We start from the raw sequence: 17,892 nt of genomic DNA on the forward strand, positions 1-17,892 counted from the left end.
ATATTTATTCTTGATTAACAGTACATTTCTCAGTTATTGAAGTTATGTTAACTATTTTCTTTTTATCCGAAAGTCAGGATAGTCTCAATCTAATTTAATGAAATATTTGCTGTTTTTTTTACTTAGACTAATATTTATACTTTTAAAAATAGTTACTCTGTTTATTATCAGTTAAATCAAGTTTTAGGTTTTAGTATGAATCAGGGATGCCACACACTCATACCAGTAAAAATTTCCTTAAGAATACAAATTTCACTAAGGATGTCTTTTTTTTATTTACAAAACTTTAGCTAGTTCCTCCGAATGCTTTTATGATTCAGTTTTTTCTTTGAAAAGTGTTTTTCAATATTACATCTAACTTTTCCTGTTGTAATAATGATAATTTGAGATATCAAGGATTAATTAGGTATATAATTTTTTTACTTTTTGCCTTTATCTTTTTCATAAACTTAAGATTACCCACACTAGTTTGATGTAACTCATGCTTGGTTGCCATATACTCAAGATAAGTAAAGCTAGTTAGAATAATTTTCTGAACTTTTGATGATAAATTGTAATGATGCTATAGTTCTGGCTAAGTTAGACTAGTTTGAAATTAAAAAAAAAGACAGTTTGATTTTTTATTATAGAAAACTTAGCATTATTTTAAATTTTTAGGAAAATTCATTCAATTTTTTATCTAGAAACAAAATCTTGAATCAATTTGTCTGATTAAGTTTTAATATGCTTATATTTTTTAGCCAATTTAGTTTAAAAACTGATTTTAAAGACTCTATCTAAATTTTTTAAAAATAAAGTATTTAAAAATATTCCAAAAGAATTCAAAAACTCACGATGACTCAGGACAGTTTTAAGTTCTTAAGTTTTTCTTTTATATGACAAGTTGCAACTCTGCTAAAACTGTTATTGGTTACTCAGACTGACTTCGTTTTGGTTTTAAGAAATGCACAACTTTTTTTGATATTGCTTATAACAAATATTTATATTTAAAATAATTTATGAATTTAACCTAAAATATCAACTAAGAATTATTCTTTATTACTATAATGTTTCAACTTTACTACTTTTAGGACTTTTTAACTTTATAATATAAGAACTCAAAATAATAATTTTTATTTGTTTATATTTTGCAAAATTTCTTATTGACTTAAAAATATATTTTTGTTTTGTTCTGTACTTATTTGTAATTTAAAAAATAACAAGTAAAATTTCGATACCCTGTAAAATAAGAAAATACTTTTTAGTCTTTTAGTTAAAGTTTGTTCTAAAATAACGAAAGTTTATCTTTGGTTTCAAATGTTTCTAAAAATTATATAGATGTTTAATTTTTTAATAACCTAAACACCTGGTTGAAAACCTGTTAGCTTTTATTCAATTTAAGAATTTAAGTGATTTTTTATTCTGTAATTTGAATAATGTAAGTTAGTTTGAGTTTTTTTTGTAATTTAAACTAAAACTTAGACTGTTAAGGGTTTTTTAGTAAACAGGTTAAGTTAATGTTTTTTTTTTAATTTTAAGGCAAGTTTTTTGAATTTATATCGTTTTTTGCCTTGAAAATAATATTATTATTTTTATAATAAGCTCAGGATAGTTTAAGGTTTTTTGAAAATCTCAGATTTTTTTTTAAAGTTTGAATGATACTTAGTTTAATATTTTGTTTGTTTATAACCAGTTTTATTAAAATGCTTGGTGTTTATTGACTTTGATTATTTGTTTAGATTTGAAGGAACTCACTTTGGACTCAAAGAAGTGACTACAGTGTATATTAAGTTATACTATAAACTTATATACTTAAAATAAAGTAATTTGAGTTAGTTTAGAAAAAATCTTAGAAAAATTTTCTGCTTGAAATAACTTAATTTTCAACTTTTAATTGTTATAAAAAGAAGAAGTGATAATCTTTTTCAACTCTGAACTTAATGGAGTACAAAATTTAGTACATGTATGAAAAATAACAAATTAAAGTAATATTTTACTCAGAAGAACAACATACATAGTTTTAAAACTTAACTGGACTTGTTTAGTTCTTTCTTTTTTGTTCAACATTTATGTAAAAAACAGAAAATATTATAAAATAATGTTGAAATTATTTCATGTCTGTGTTTAGTTCTTAGTGAAACATTTGAGAGTACTAGGTATTTGTTAAGGTAAGCGGAAATGTGTTTATTTAAAATTGTAAAAGGAAATTTATATTAATGCTGTAGAAATAAAAGTGTATAATAAAGAGGACTGCATGATAAAGTTGTTATAAATTTCAGCTTTAGTTGATATAAGGCTTTAAGTTGATAAAGTTGCTGTATTTGATCAGTATATCAGATTATTATATCAGTTGATGCATTTGATCTTTTATTGATATTAGTTTGATATAGTTGATATGGCATTCAGCTTTCAGTTGATATTAGTTTGATTACATGTTAAAATAAGTTTAGTTAATTGTTCCTAAGCGTAAGAACGTACTTTAAAATCAATTAAAAGTGTTTTCGTGTTTCTGCCACTAGAGGCTCTCTTAGATCAGATCTTTGGGTGCACATAATTTTTCTTTGCTGTTCAGTGTGCAAAGATTTCGATTAGCTTGATGGTTTAAGCTATGAGTAATTAGACTAATTTCTTTTTTTGTTTAGATCAGTGATCGTCAAGCTTATCAATATAATATTTACTTTCAATATTTGTTTAGATATTAAACTTGCAATATAAAGGTCGTACAAATGACTTTAAACTAACTTATTATCAACAGTGAACTAAAACAAATATATAAAATGTCAATTTTTGAAAACACAACTGGCAACATTGAAGCCTCGAGCGCACCTGGTGTTGAAAAAATAAAAACCACGAACTCTGAGAACCGTGAACTTTGTGAAGAGTTTCTCAGGAACTTCGATGAAAACGAAAATTCAGAAGACGAAAATGTTGTGAAAAGTTTCAAAAGAAATGCAGTTTTGTGTTTTGATGAAAGTGCATTGAAAAATTTCTCTGAATTTTTTCGTATAGGTAAAAAGTTTTTTCTATTCTCTTTTAATTATATGATGGTTTTTTCGTAGAAATAAAGAATATACTCATAATAGATTGCATCTCTATGTAGTTTCGTTAACTTCTGTTTTTTTATATTAAACTAATAAAACTAGAATTAAATAATCTTTTGTAGGCAATATGAAGTTATCGAACGAAAATTTCTTTAAACTTTACAAAATAGCAAAACTACTCAATTTCGACAACGCCAAGCAACATTTGCTCGACTCGTTCAAGATTGACCTGAATATTGATAACGTTTGTTTCTACCATCAATTTTCCATTATTGCCCAAAACAAACAAATTAAAAAGTGCACTTTCGACTTCATAACAAGGTGGTTCTGCTACTTAGCCGAGAACAAAATGTTGGACGGTTTGAGCTTTGATCTCCTTGTGAGGATCTTGTCTAGTTCAGGATTGAATATAACCTCGGAACTTGAGGTAGCAAAAGCTGTGAACAGTTGGATAGAACACGATCCAAAATCAAGAAGCAAGCTTACATTAGGCTTGGTGAAAAAAATTCGTCTACCTTTGCTCTCAACTGCTGCCTTAAACACACTGTTAGATGCTAAAACATTTTCAAAATGTGCTGAGAGTAAGGGGTTTATACTCAAAGCTATCAGAGATAAAACTATTCTGAGTCTTGACCCGAGCTCTGTGGACTGTCGAGTGAGATATTGCGCTCAAGATAATTTCGAGGTGGCGATTTGCGGCAGTATGTTTAATGCTTCCTTTCGTGACGCATATCACGTGTTTAAATTGGAAAATGAGGACCGCTCGTTCATCACTGAGATCGCACGCATGAATGAAAATATCCGCGTGGTCTCAGTTGAGTTCGTGAATGGGATCATATACTTCTTCAGTTACGAGCGTTTTTTTGACAATGTGTATGTGCGGTCTTATTCAGTTTTGACTGGATCGTGGGTCGAAGTGAACTTTCCCGATTGTTCGATAAACTGCGAAAATTTTTCAACATGCAGCTTGGAGGGAAAGATTTACATTTTGGCGCGATCAGAAACCAACTTTTTTGTTTTTGATCCCAGCACTGAAAGTTTAAGGGAGCTTGAAAATACCAAACGTTGCAGCAAGGGGTCCGCGTCATCCGTATTCAACGGGAGAATTGTGACGTCAGGAGGATTCGATCATCCGACATCCGTTGAAGCGTACGATCACTGCGCGGATGAATGGTCACGTGACATGCCCGACATGATGGAGGGAAAAAGCGGTCACGCCTCGATGAGCATCGGGAGCAAAATGTACGTGATCAGTGGAGTGGAAAGTTTCGAGGTTTTTGATCTTTACAGCAGGAAGTTTGCTTTTCTTCAAGCTCCGCCCGTTCGGGGAGACTTTATTAACTTTCAATGTTTGACGAAGGGCGGTAAGATAATAGCGTTTGTTGACAAATATGAATATGTTGTTTTCGATCCAGAGGAATCAGAATGGGAGAAGATAATTACTTCCTGGCAATTCGATTTGCATCTTAATTATCACTGCATTAAATATCCAAAATTTAATGTTATTCTTTGATTGTTTTGCTTGGTGGTTCGATTATTTTACCGTGTAAAATAAAATTACTACTGAAATTAGCAAAGGCTTAACATTGTGGCCCTTTAATGTTTCTTATGTTATTTAAATCCCTAAAATAACACTTTTTTTTTGCAGTTTGAATAGCACCATACAACTTTTTAAACTTCAACTAAGTATGATATGGAAACATTTTCCACAAATGACTACATATCAAAAGTTAATTATTGTTATTATTCTGTAAAATGCACCGTATAGTATAGAATTAAAGCTTTTAAACAAGGGCTTTTATTGTATTTGAAAAAAATTTTAGAAACTCTATGGCCTTCAAAAACTAACTAAAAATCTTTATTTTTTAGCATAATGCTAAAAACTTAATTAATTAAAGAAAAATATAAAATAACATTATAAAATCATAAATGTAAAAGACGTTTAAGAATCTGTTTTTTTACAAGTTTATTTTTAATTACTGTAATTATAAAATTTGCAAAATTATGCTTAACTCTAATGTATTTTTTACAATAAATTAATTTTAGCAAAGTTTAATAAATAGCATTGTACATTTTTGAAGTAAATTTTTCTTTCGAAATCGAAAACAGTGAAAAATCATTGTTTATACAAATATAGTAGAATTTGTAAACGTTATGTAACTTTGTAAATAGTATTAGTACAAAAAGCTCTCACAAGCTCTAAATTCATTTTGACATCACAGATAAATTCTAATTTTAACTCAGTTTCTGCTTTTAGCAAGTGTAACACCAGCAAATAATAAATTTTTAACTTACTTTAATTTCTTAATAGTTTTTGTTTAAATATTTAGCAAAATATTCTAACATGTTAAGTATCTGCTTAATAAACGTTTTTAGTAAGTAATTTCCTTTTTTTTTCAGGAGTCGTAAAAGTTGTTTTTCAAAAAAGAACACACCCCTGATGTAAAATGAAATACCTAATAGCTTTTATGTAGTTTAGGTAGTTAATAGCTCTAATATAGGATGTTCCAAACTTTTTTTGGGTAAGGCTCCCTTAAAGAAATTAAAAAAGCTCTGGCCCCCTTCAACATATTATTTCAAAATACTTATGTTAAATACACCTAAGGTCTTTGTTGGATGTTAATCATCAACTCTAGAATATATAAAGTAAGCTTCAAATTATGGTCTTGTGGCTCCCCTTTCACATCTCACGAACCTCTAACTTTCTGAAGTTTTACCAAAATATCTAGTATAAGTTAAAAAACTACTCTTAAACACGCCAAGACCTACTTTCACTGTTTACCACCAACCTCAGTATAACTAGTGTAAGTTTCAAAATATTGCCCCCTTTGAGCTTATAGTCCCCTAAATTCTCTGGGAAACCCTGATCTAAGAGTTACATTACTAAAAGAACAATACCTAAAAGTTTAATGGGGATATTATTTTAAACATGATTTTAAAGAAAGCTTATACTTGTGGTTTCTAATTTGTGCAGTTGGTTTCTTCATTGGCAAATTTTTTATTTATTTATAAAAGTTATACGTTTCACTAGTCTGTTGATTAAATGTTAGCATGTTTTATATTTGCATTTTTGTATAAAACTGGTATTCAGAGGTAATAAATAACATTAAATTTTTGTATTTTACAGCTTGAATTAAAAGTTGCAGTTGATTAAGAATAGATAGGTTCGGTATAATATAATAACTTTTCCTCTTTTCATGTTGACACTAGTAGATGGAACTAGCTATAAATTCTTTGGAAAACAAAAAAAAATTACTTAGTGCCTGACTGAGACCAATTTAACCTGAAATTTTTTCAAAGTAAGGAAAATAACTTTAGAATTTAATTTGAGGCATTGGGAATCTGATTAGTACTGTTGTTGTCTCCTACTTTAACCAGCTTTAGATCAAAACTTTATAAACTTTTTTGAACTTTAAAAATCTGCAAAAAGAACTTCATAGCTTAGTTACAACTCAATAAAATAAGGCTAAACTGTGAAAAAGGTGATTGACCCCCCTTTGCCCTTAACATAACAAATTCAGTGATAATTTTTTAAATAAGTGATCTACTACTAGTGTAAAAAGTTATATTATATATTACTAAACACAATTGTTTAATTTAATTAAGCACTAAGTTAAAACATTACAACCAGAAGATTTATAATAAAACGACGTGCATTTTTGTGTTTTATTAAAATTTAAAATGAAACGCTTACACGAGTATTAAAATTCAAACAAACAGCTAAGTTGTTGAACTAAACTGTAATATTTAAAATGTATTTTTTAATGAATTTTCAAAATTATGACGTATATAACTTACTCAAAACCAAATAATGAAGATTCTTAAAAATTTTATAGAGTTCCAACAAAATTTTTCAAGCATTTATTTTTACAAATACTGACTGATTTTGTTTTTAATAACTAATAACTAAATTCACATCTCAATTTGATCTTTTAAAAGGTTTCTCAATTCTTTTAATTAAAAATTTTAAAGCATTTGAACTTAGAAAAACTGAGATTGTCGAACTTTTACATAAAAAAACTGATTTAGCCTGACTTAGTCTGATTTAGCCTGACGCGCACGAACCCTGAATATTAAAAAATAATTTATATTACTTACAGATTAAAAAAAAGTAAAACTCATAGTTTACATTAAATTTTACTGTTAAAGTTATAAAAAAACAAATATAATATACAGCTGTAAGAGGTTTATTGATTATTCGAATACAAAAAAAAACATTAAAAATAAAAACATGCAAAAAAAAATAAACACCAGCAAATAATAACACGATACAAGAAAAATATCAAAATTGTCAACTGTTTAAAATATTCAATAAGATATGATTTAAAACAATTTGCTTCCAAAGGACTTTTTATAAAAAATTGGACCTAATTGAAATTTTATGCTGAAAATAGTTTTTGATATTTTGTTTAACAAAAATAATATTCGTATTAAGTTCATTTTGGCAAAAAAAATCATATTCAGTCCAAAATTACAAAAAAATTCATACGTAAAACTCGCATTAATAAGTATTTGTTTTCGTATTTTGTAATTTACTAAAAAGTTTCAGTCAATGAAAAAAAAACAAACAAAAAAAGTTCAATAAAAGAGGTTAATCAAAGGCGTTTAAAAAGCACCCAATGAAAAAAATTAAAAGTGAAAATTAAGTAAATTTAAAACCATGCTGAAATTAGTCAATAATATCGTGGTAAAAAAAATAAAAAAGTGTTGCTTCTTTTTTTTTACTTGCATTTTACAAGTAGGTTATTTAACTTTTTTTTTTTATGTTAACGTGCGCAAAAACAGGCTGAAAATTTATATTTTTTTTTTATTTATCACTTTTTTTCAAAAATATGTTTTCATAAACGTTTCAATAAAATACGAATCAAGCGAATTAACAACTTCTACGCTTTCGTTCATTGTTACCCGTGAATTTTTCTTTACTTTTAATGACGAAGTAATTCATGGGCGTTTTTTGTAATTATGACGTCATGAACAAACACACGTCACAATCAAAATATTTCTGCGACGCCAGAAAACTTGTGTTTTAGTCACATACTATAAAATCCTAGTAGTAGTTTTACACATGATGTCGAAATTACAAAATTATGACATCACGAATTATGACGTCACTCAAAATCGTACATCAGTATTTTGGTGTCTTCAGTCTGGTGAAAAGCTATTACGACGTCACTCGAAATCGTACACCAGTATTTTGGTGTCTTCAGTCTGGTGAAAAGCTATTACGACGTCACTCGAAATCGTACACCAGTATTTTGGTGTCTTCAGTCTGGTGAAAAGGTATTATGACGTCACTCGAAATCGTACACCAGTATTTTGGTGTCTTCAGTCTGGTGAAAAGCTATTACGACGTCACTCGAAATCGTTCACCAGTATTTTGGTGTCTTCAGACTGGTGAAAAGGTATTATGACGTCACTCGAAATCGTACACCAGTATTTTGGTGTCTTCAGTCTGGCGAAAAGCTATTATGACGTCACTCGAAATCGTACACCAGTATTTTGGTGTCTTCAGACTGGTTAAAAGCTATTATGACGTCACTCAAAATCGTACACCAGTATTTTGGTGTCTTCAGACTGGTTAAAAGCTATTATGACGTCACTCGAAATCGTACACTAGTATTTTGGTGTCTTCATTCTGGTGAAAAGCTATTATGACGTCACTCGAAATCGTACACCAGTATTTTGGTGTCTTCAGACTGGTGAAAAGGTATTATGACGTCACTCGAAATCGTACACCAGTATTTTGGTGTCTTCAGTCTGGCGAAAAGCTATTATGACGTCACTCGAAATCGTACACCAGTATTTTGGTGTCTTCAGACTGGTTAAAAGCTATTATGACGTCACTCAAAATCGTACACCAGTATTTTGGTGTCTTCAGACTGGTGAAAAGGTATTATGACGTCACTCGAAATCGTACACCAGTATTTTGGTGTCTTCAGTTTGGTACCTGCTGCCCACCGCGCACACCAGTTTGGAGGAGGAAGCGGAAATCCTCCAAACGACTCCTCCGCTGCCTCGGGATTCCAACTCGACTACGTTTCTTATCACCTGAAAAATATATTTAATTATTATTAACATAATTAAGATTGCCAGTATTTTTTTGAGAAATTTTTCCTTTTTTTTTTTCTTATCGGAATATATACCACAGATGTTTTTGTGTCAAAACTTTATTCCGACTAAGTTTAAGAACATATTTACAGAGTTTCAAAATTCTTAGTGCTTTTATGAGACTTCGTAGATCTGTTCTTAAGTTTGTTAGAGAGCAGTGAAACGCCGTTAGTCGGAATATATACCACAGATGTTTTTGTCTCAATAAGTGTTAACTTTTTAATGTGTGTTAATATTTTATAGACTCCATAGATCTGTTCTTAAACTTATTTTAGAGCAGTGAAACGCCGTTAGTCAGAATAAAGTTTTGACACAAAAACATCTGTGGTATTTAATTATTGTTAAAATATTTTTGTTTAAAAAACTTCTTCCATCTTTTTAAGGTACACTTTTTAGGGTCGAAGTTTAGTTTAAAGTTAAGTTTAAAAACCGTGTTAAGTAGTATAAAAACATTAAAAGATACTGTAAAATTAGATTAAATGTGTTTTTTAATAAAACTTAAATTTTATGATAATTTGTTTTTCCATATGATGATACATGTTTTGTATATTATCTAAATAAACACGTGAATACTCTTTAAATTTCAAGATTTATTTTAAATTTTCTTGAATACCAGATTTTTCGACAACCGTGTTACAAAATATTATGGTTCAGTATTAACAATAAAATAACAAACTTTAATTACTTGTCCGGTTTTAGCGTCTCACAATTTAACAGTTCCGTCATCAGATGACGTAACAACGAATTTTCCGTGAAGTTGTAGTGACGTCACTGCCGATTCGTGTTTACTGTCTCCTGTTAGAATACTTAAATTTATGTAGATGCACATATTCATTTTACTATTTATTTTTATGTTTTGAATCTCCTATTAGGACGTACTTATTTTTATATATTTTTTTATACATACTGTTTAATAAGAATTAAGAGTGAAGGTTCACTGCTGATTCGTGTTTACTATCCATGTGTAACAGGGTTTGTTTATTTATTACATTTATTGCTGTTCAGGGTTGCAACTCTTTGAAGGCAAAATATTAATATCTGAACTTTTTTAAACTTTAAACTAACCTTAATGGGCCTGATATTGTTTTTATAAATCCAAAATATTTTCTTGATATAAAAGTGGATTGTAAGAAACATTAGTTAAAATAGTCATATAAGTAATATTGATCGACTAAACATAACCATTCTATATTTTCAACAAAAGCTTATAATAAATAAGTAACTAACCTTCCAAAGTAGTAAGACACTTTCCAGTGAGTATGTTCCATATTTTAACGGTAGAATCGGCATTTCGAGATACTAAGATATTATCTTTCAGTTGCATACCGCTTGTAAGTGATTGGTGGCCCAACAATTGGTGCAAACATCTGCCTGTTGATCCAATGTAGTGTTTGAACAAAATATTAATGTATTATAGATAAAATACCATGTAGTTAAATATCTATCTGAAGACAACTAGTAATAAAATTAATCAAAAATATAATAAAATACATGTAGAAGCTTCCCAAACTCTCATTGATAAGTAAATTTTATAAAACAAAATAAATTTTTACTTATAAATCAATTTATTTGTTAGTTTATATTTTACCTGTAGAAGCATCCCAAACTCTAATTGAAGTGTCCAAAGATCCGCTTACTATGTATCTCCCGTCGAACTGTGGATATAAATAGTTTAACAAAATGTCATCTTATGTAAAGTTAACAACTAAAGCTGCTTACAACACAAGTAATTATGTGCATTAAAATATTAAGATTAGAATGAAAGTTCTGAACTTATAAATAAGGAAAAAATCACTAATAAAATGATATAAGTAGTTAGGCATATATAAAAAATAAATTTAGACAGTAACATATTTCAACAAGCAAATCACTAAATACTTTTTGAACTATTTACAGGTTAGTGATTATTATCTGTTTGGTTAAATGCTACACATGTTTACATTTCCGATTATACAAGACTAATTGTTTAAAAAAATTGTTCATTTAATTAATTTTGGTTTAAAATAACAATTTGTTTAACCCGTATAAAAACACATAACAACCTTTAGAAACAAAAAAATGATAAAATATTTGCAAACACTAAACCCTGGGAAGCATAACGTCAGACAATACAATGATATATATTAATTTTTTTATTACTAATTATTGTTCTTTCAGACCAGCTACCGCCCAGGGACTTAGCACAAACCGCGACGGATTTTTATAATTAGCTTAACAAATATTTTATTAATTTCATTTTGAATAAACAACATTGCTTATCTAATAATTGATTTTTTACAATTATAGTAACTTTCCAATGTTTTTTTGCTTGTTTAAATTTTTAAAATTACGGTGGCAAAAATTTTTTCTATTAAATCTGGTCCATCACTAATTAAAAGGCTAAAAAATTTGATTTTAATCCAAGGACAAACAAAAACAATGTGTACTTTAATGAATATTAAAAACTGAAACCAAAAATTTAATCTATACTTTGCAGCTAATTAAATCAATAAATAGAAATTTGAAAGGAACTTGTAGGTAGTTTTAATAAACACTGAAAAATATTAAATTAAATAAATCAAAACTTACAGAGATTTAGCGGTTGTTAAGAAATTATAAAAAAATAAATAACAAACCTGTAAAGAGTAAACCCTGTTAGTGTGCCCATGAAGCGAATGGGTGCAAGTTTCAGTGTTGGGGTCCCAAACCTTGACGATGAAATCGTACGCTCCACTGACCACGCGGTTGCCATCGTAACAGACGCACCTGACGGCCGCTAGGTGGCCGACCAGCTGGTGGGTGCACGTTCCCATGGTGACGTCCCACATTCGCAACGTTGCGTCACGTGATCCCGATACAACTCTGTTGGGTTGGGATTAATTATATGTTGGTAATTAGTAAACTGTATACCAGAGTTTCCAAAACATTTTTTTTCAAACTGCCACTTTTAAAGAAATTGTATAACTATTGCCCCTCCAACAAGATTACTCAAAAACTACCATTTAAAAATAATAACACATTTTTTTGTTTTTTCTCTTCATCACTCAAAAATGTCTAGTGTAGGTTTCAAAATCGCCCCCCTTTACTAATTATTGTCTCCCAACTTACTAAAATCGCTCCCATGGTTTACATTTTGTTTAAGCATTGTACAAAGATTTTTATTAGTTCTTTATTCGTTTAAAACAGAACCTTGTTTATTAGAGCTTGGTGAAAATAAAAACTAAACAAATATTTTAATAACATAAATGTTTGAAAAGTTTTTTTACCATGATATTTTTCAATCAAGTTTTAGCCCGTTGTTAATTATTTCAGCTCAGCATGATAATAAATAAAACATAAAGAAAAACACGTTTACTTACTTTAACCACATGAGTTCTAACTTTTGTTAGTTTCCAATGTAAATAAATTTATCAATAATCTATCACCATATCAACTTTAAGTAGATCGAAGTGCTTAACAACTTAACAATGATATATAACAAGTTAGTTTTAGATAAAATATTTTTTTATAAGCCACTTTAGCAGTATAAGCAATCTAATAAATTTTACCATTGCGTTTAATGAAAACTTTACAATAATAAACTTGTATGTTTGTTTGTTTAAAAATTAAACGACACTTTGTAGTTTTAATATTTTTACACTAAAATATCTTAAGCTATAGCTTTGTGTTGAGTATTTAAAGGACTTTTAATCTGTAAAATTTAGTTGTTAGCAACTATCCTATTGTTAATTAACGAGGTCAATTAAAAAAATTGTACCAATAAATCTCTAATTAAGGTTCAGATTATAAACTATAAGTATTGTATGAACTTAAGTTGCTTATACCTTCATCTTAAAATATAGTTATTTGCTATAATTCAGATTATATAACTAACTAAAATTACACATTTGTAGAAAGATCTAAAAAGTATTTTTAAGAACTAAGAACTTTAAACAAATTAAATACCTATTAGCTGTGTCAAAAAATTTAGAACATGATGATAGTAAATTCTTGTATTAGCGTATACTTTAATTATAAAATGATGTATTAAGAAGTTTCTTGATTCAGATTACAAAACTAGTTAATTACACAAGTTCTAAAATAAGTTTAATTAAATAAATATCTCACTGATAAATTAAAGCTGCTAAGTTGTGTAAAAATCTCGTTTGTTTCATAAAAATCTAATTTGTTCACAACTATTTTAAACAAATTTAATATCTATTAGCTGTGTCATTATATCAAAAACGTGATATTACTGTATTAATAAATCCTTACATTAGCGTATATTCAATTGTTAAATGATCTAATGACAAAGTTATTAAATGGTTAAATACAATTAAAGAAAAACATTAAAGGTTTTAACTTGGTTTTTTAGCTTTCTATAAACTTTTTAAAACTTGCATATGTTACTAGACTTAGATCTTTAAGAAAGCGCTTAGAAAACAAATTAAACCCCAAACAAGTTTTAAAATACATATAAAACGATTAAACAAAATTTTTATTTGTGGTATTAAGCTAAACATTAAAGTATAACATATGATAATTAAAAAAAAAAATAAAAAAAATAAAAAATTTATGGGACTACTGCGTATTTTGAACAGACATTACAAACAAAGTGTTTAAAAGTAAAGCTTTTAATAAACATTGGAAAGTATCGAAAATGTATTTTAAACTTTTACGTGCTCTGATAAGCATTAAACTGTTTGAAAATTGTTTAATAAACTAATTAAAAATAATTAACAACAGTCCATGTGAAACTCTGCAATCTAGTCTTATCCTTGTCACTGGGTGGCCACTGGTTTTTTAGAAATTTTTCCAGGTTTTTGGGAGTACACGTTTTTGGGTCTACTTTGAGTTTAGAGATAAATTAAAGTTTAAAAAATGTGTTAAATGTATTAAAGCGCTGAAAACATAATGTAAAGCTACTTTAAAAGTGTTTTTTAATAAAATAATATTTAGTGACGACAGTTTTTTTAATGTATATAACAGATTTTTCGGGTCAAATAAAAGCTTTACTACTTTAAAATTAAAAGTTGTTTGAAATTACAGGTTTTCAAATATTTCTCTCGTTCCAGGTTTTTCCGGGTTTCTCAGCCTGAATTGTCAAATTCCAGGTTTTCAGGCAGACGCAGCCTCGGTGCCTCATCAGTCAAACAAAACGTAAATTAAAACTAAAACATCTGTTTGTGGAAATAGATGCCACGAAGTTGTTCGCAACTGAAGGTCAGTCAAGGCCATAATAGGCACTCATATTTGCTGAGTCAGCACAAAAAATAGACGAGTTTGTTGTGGAAGATAGCTCAATCTAAGTATAACATTGTTTTGAAAATATTAATTGAATACTATTTGTTTGTTTTTTTTTTCTGTGTATGAGTAGTAGAAAAAATATTTTACTTCATCAACAAGGTAAAAGTTATAGTTTATAGTGTTTAAGGAAAATTGCTGATAAAAATTTCACCTTTACCAATTATTTTTTATCTCAAAAGTTTTGTCAATATAATCTTTGGTTGAGATGTAGAAACAATAGAAAAATACTATTTAAATTAAAAAAAAAAGTGTAATTTTAGAGATTTAAATAACGTAAGAAACAATGAAGGACCACAATGTTAGGCCTTTGCTCATTTCAATAGTAAGTTTATTTCAGACGGTAAAATAATCGAACCACAAAAAAAAAAACGATCAAAGAATAACACTAAATTTTGGATATTTAACGCAGTGATAATCACGATACGGCCCAAGTTGCTGGAAACTAAGATCCTTCTCCCATTTTAATCCCTCTGAATCTAAAATAACATAATCAAAGTTGTAAAAAACCGCTATTATTTTGCTGCCAATCACCACGCACTGACGGATGTAAAATTTGTTCTCAACCGACGGAGATTGAAGAAGAGCAAACTTCCCGCTGTAAAGATCAAAAACCTCGCAACATTCCGCTCCACTGATCACGTACATTTTGCTCCCGATGCCCACCAAGGCGTGAGAAAGTTTTCGCTCCAGCATGTCGGGCATGTCACGTGACCACTCACCTGCGCAGTGATCGTACGCTTCAACTGATGTCGGATGATCGAATCCTCCTGACGTCACTATTCTCCCGTTGAATACGGTTGACAATGCTACCTTCCTGTAGTGTTTGGTGTCTTTCAGTTTCCTGAAACTTTTAGTGCTTGGATCAAAAAGGACAAAGTTGGTTCCTGATAGGTCACGTTGATGACGGCTCCTGACGGTTCTTGACGCTTTACGTAGTTTTCCCCCTAAAATGTAAATCTTTCCCGCCAAACTGCATGTTGAAAACTCATTGCAGTTTATCAAAGAATCGGAAAACCTTAAATGTTCCCAGGATCCAGTCAAAACTGAGTAAGACCACACCGACAAACTACCAAGTAAATCTTCGTAACCCAAGAAGTATATGATCCCGTTCACGAACTCAACGGAGGACACGTAGATATTTTCATCTATACGTGCGATCTCGGTAAAGGACAAGTAGTTCTTCTTATCGAGCTTGAACACGCTATAGGTACGGAACTTATTGCTGCAAAGTGCCACCTCGAAATTATCCTGAGCGCAATGTCTCACTCGACAGTCCACAGAGCTCGGGTCAAGACTCAGAATAGTTTTATCGCTGATAGCTTAAAGTATAACCCTCTTACTCTCAGCACATTTTGAAAATGATTAAGATTCTAACAATGTGTTTAAAGCAGCAGTTGAGAGCAAAGGTAGACGAATTGTTTTCACCAAACCTATTGTAAGCTTGCTTCTTGATTTTGGATCGTGTTCAATCCAACTGTTCACAGCTTTTGCTACCTCAAGTTCCGAGGTAATATTCAAGCCTGAACTGGACAAGATCCTCACAAGGACATCAAAGCTCAAACCGTCCAGCATTTTATTCTCGGTCAAGTAGCAGAACCACCTTGTTATGAAGTCGAAAGTGCACTTTTGCATTTGTTTGTTTTGGGCAATGTTGGAAAACTGATGGTAGAAACAAACATTATCAATGTTCAGGTCGATCTTGTACAAGTCGAGAAAATTTTGCTTTGCATCGACGAAGTTAAAGAGTTTTGCCACTTTGTTAAGTTTGAAAAATTTTTCTCTAATTAGTTTCCTATTCCCTGAAAAACTTTAGTTAGTTTAAATTATAATTGTTCAATAAAATTAAAAAAACTAGTTAGAGAAAACTAGTAAAAATGGCTAATAAAAGAATTTTTTTTTTAATACTTTTTAAATAAACATCAAAAAACTTAAGAGAAAGTAAAAAAATTCTTACTTGTGCGAAAACAATCAGAGAATTTTTTTAATTCACTTTCATCAAAACACAAAACTGCATTTATTTTAAAACTTTTCACAACATTTTCGTCTTCGGAATTTTCGTTTTCACCGAAGTTCCTAAGAAACTCTTCACAAAATTCACGATTTGCAAAACTCGTAGTTTTTATTTTTTTAACACCAGATGCGCTAGAGGCTTCAATGTTGCCAGTTGTGTTTTCAAAAGTTGACATTTTATATATTTATTTTAGGTTTCTGTTGATAATAAGTTAGTTTAAAGACATTTGTAAACTTTTATGTTGTATGTTTAACAAATAACAAATATTGAAGATAGAAATTATATTTACTTGCTTGACGACTACTGATCTAAACAAGGAATAAAAATAATTCCTGTTACTCATAGCCTAAACCATCAAGCTAATAGAAATCTGTGCACACTGAACGCGTATTAAAATTATGTGCACCCAAAGATATATTTTAAGAGAGCCTCTAGTGGCAGGAATACGAAAACACTTATATTTAGTTTTAAAATACATTCTTACGATTAGAAACAATTGACTAAACTTATTTAATATGTAAACAAACTATTATCAACTGAAAATTGAGAGCCATATCAACTATATCAAATTAATATCAACTGAAAGATCAAATACATCAACTGATACATTGATCCGATATACTGATCAAATACATCAACTATATTAACTGAAAGCATTATATCAATTAAAGCTGAAATTTATAACAACTTTATCTTGCAGTCCTCTTTCTTAATGCACTTTTATTTCTACAGTATAAAAATGGATTTCTATTTACAATTTTTTATAAACACAATTCCACTCACCCTAATAGATACCTAGTACTCTCAAATGTTTCTTTAAGAACTAAACACATACCTAATACAAATTTAATAGCATTCCATATATATTTTCTTTTCAACATAGCGGTTTAACAAAAAAGAAATTATTAAAAAAATCAAGATAAGTTCAAAAAGTATGTAAATTGTTTATTTGAGTAAAATATTACTTAAAGCTTTAATTGTTCATACATGTACTAAATTTTTTACTCCATTAAGTTCAAAGTTGTAAAAGATTCTCTTTCTGTTAAACAATTAAAAACTGTAAATTAATTATTTCAAGAAGAAAAATAAAATAAAATAAGTTTAATAACTTTCTTTTAAATGACTTTATTTTATGTTTATAACTGAATGTACACTGTTGCCACTTCTTTTGGTCAAAAACAAACTTTTTTGAGTGACTACAGCTGCCCTGAGCCCAACTCTTAAAATGAATAAAAGCTAAAAGTCCTTCTTTCGAGTATTTAGGTTATTAAAAAATTTGAAGAACTATCAAATTTTTGAAACACTTGAAACAAAAAATAATTTTGTTTATTTCAAAACAAACATTAGCTAAAACTCTAAAATATAATTTCATATTTCACAGGATATAGAAATTTTATTTGTTATTTTTTAAATTACTTTTCATTGTAATACAAAACAGAAAACTATTCTTATGTCAATTTCAAGAACTTATGCGAAATATAAATAGTT

General features: G+C 29.0%; 1 protein-coding gene across 1 annotated transcript; it reads left to right on the forward strand.

Moving 5' to 3' along the window:
* Positions 1 to 2,756: 2,756 nt before the first annotated feature.
* On the forward strand, positions 2,757 to 4,533 carry LOC145835003 (kelch-like protein 7). The gene is made up of 2 exons (XM_082942533.1): positions 2,757 to 2,952; positions 3,191 to 4,533. Exons 1-2 carry the CDS (start codon positions 2,757 to 2,759, stop codon positions 4,531 to 4,533), a joined length of 1,539 nt encoding a protein of 512 aa, XP_082798659.1.
* The last annotated feature ends 13,359 nt before the right edge of the window (positions 4,534 to 17,892 follow it).

Source organism: Thalia democratica, chromosome 4 (assembly GCF_965202585.1).
Source record: "Thalia democratica chromosome 4, ktThaDemo2.hap1.1, whole genome shotgun sequence".
Classification (NCBI taxonomy): domain Eukaryota; kingdom Metazoa; phylum Chordata; class Thaliacea; order Salpida; family Salpidae; genus Thalia; species Thalia democratica.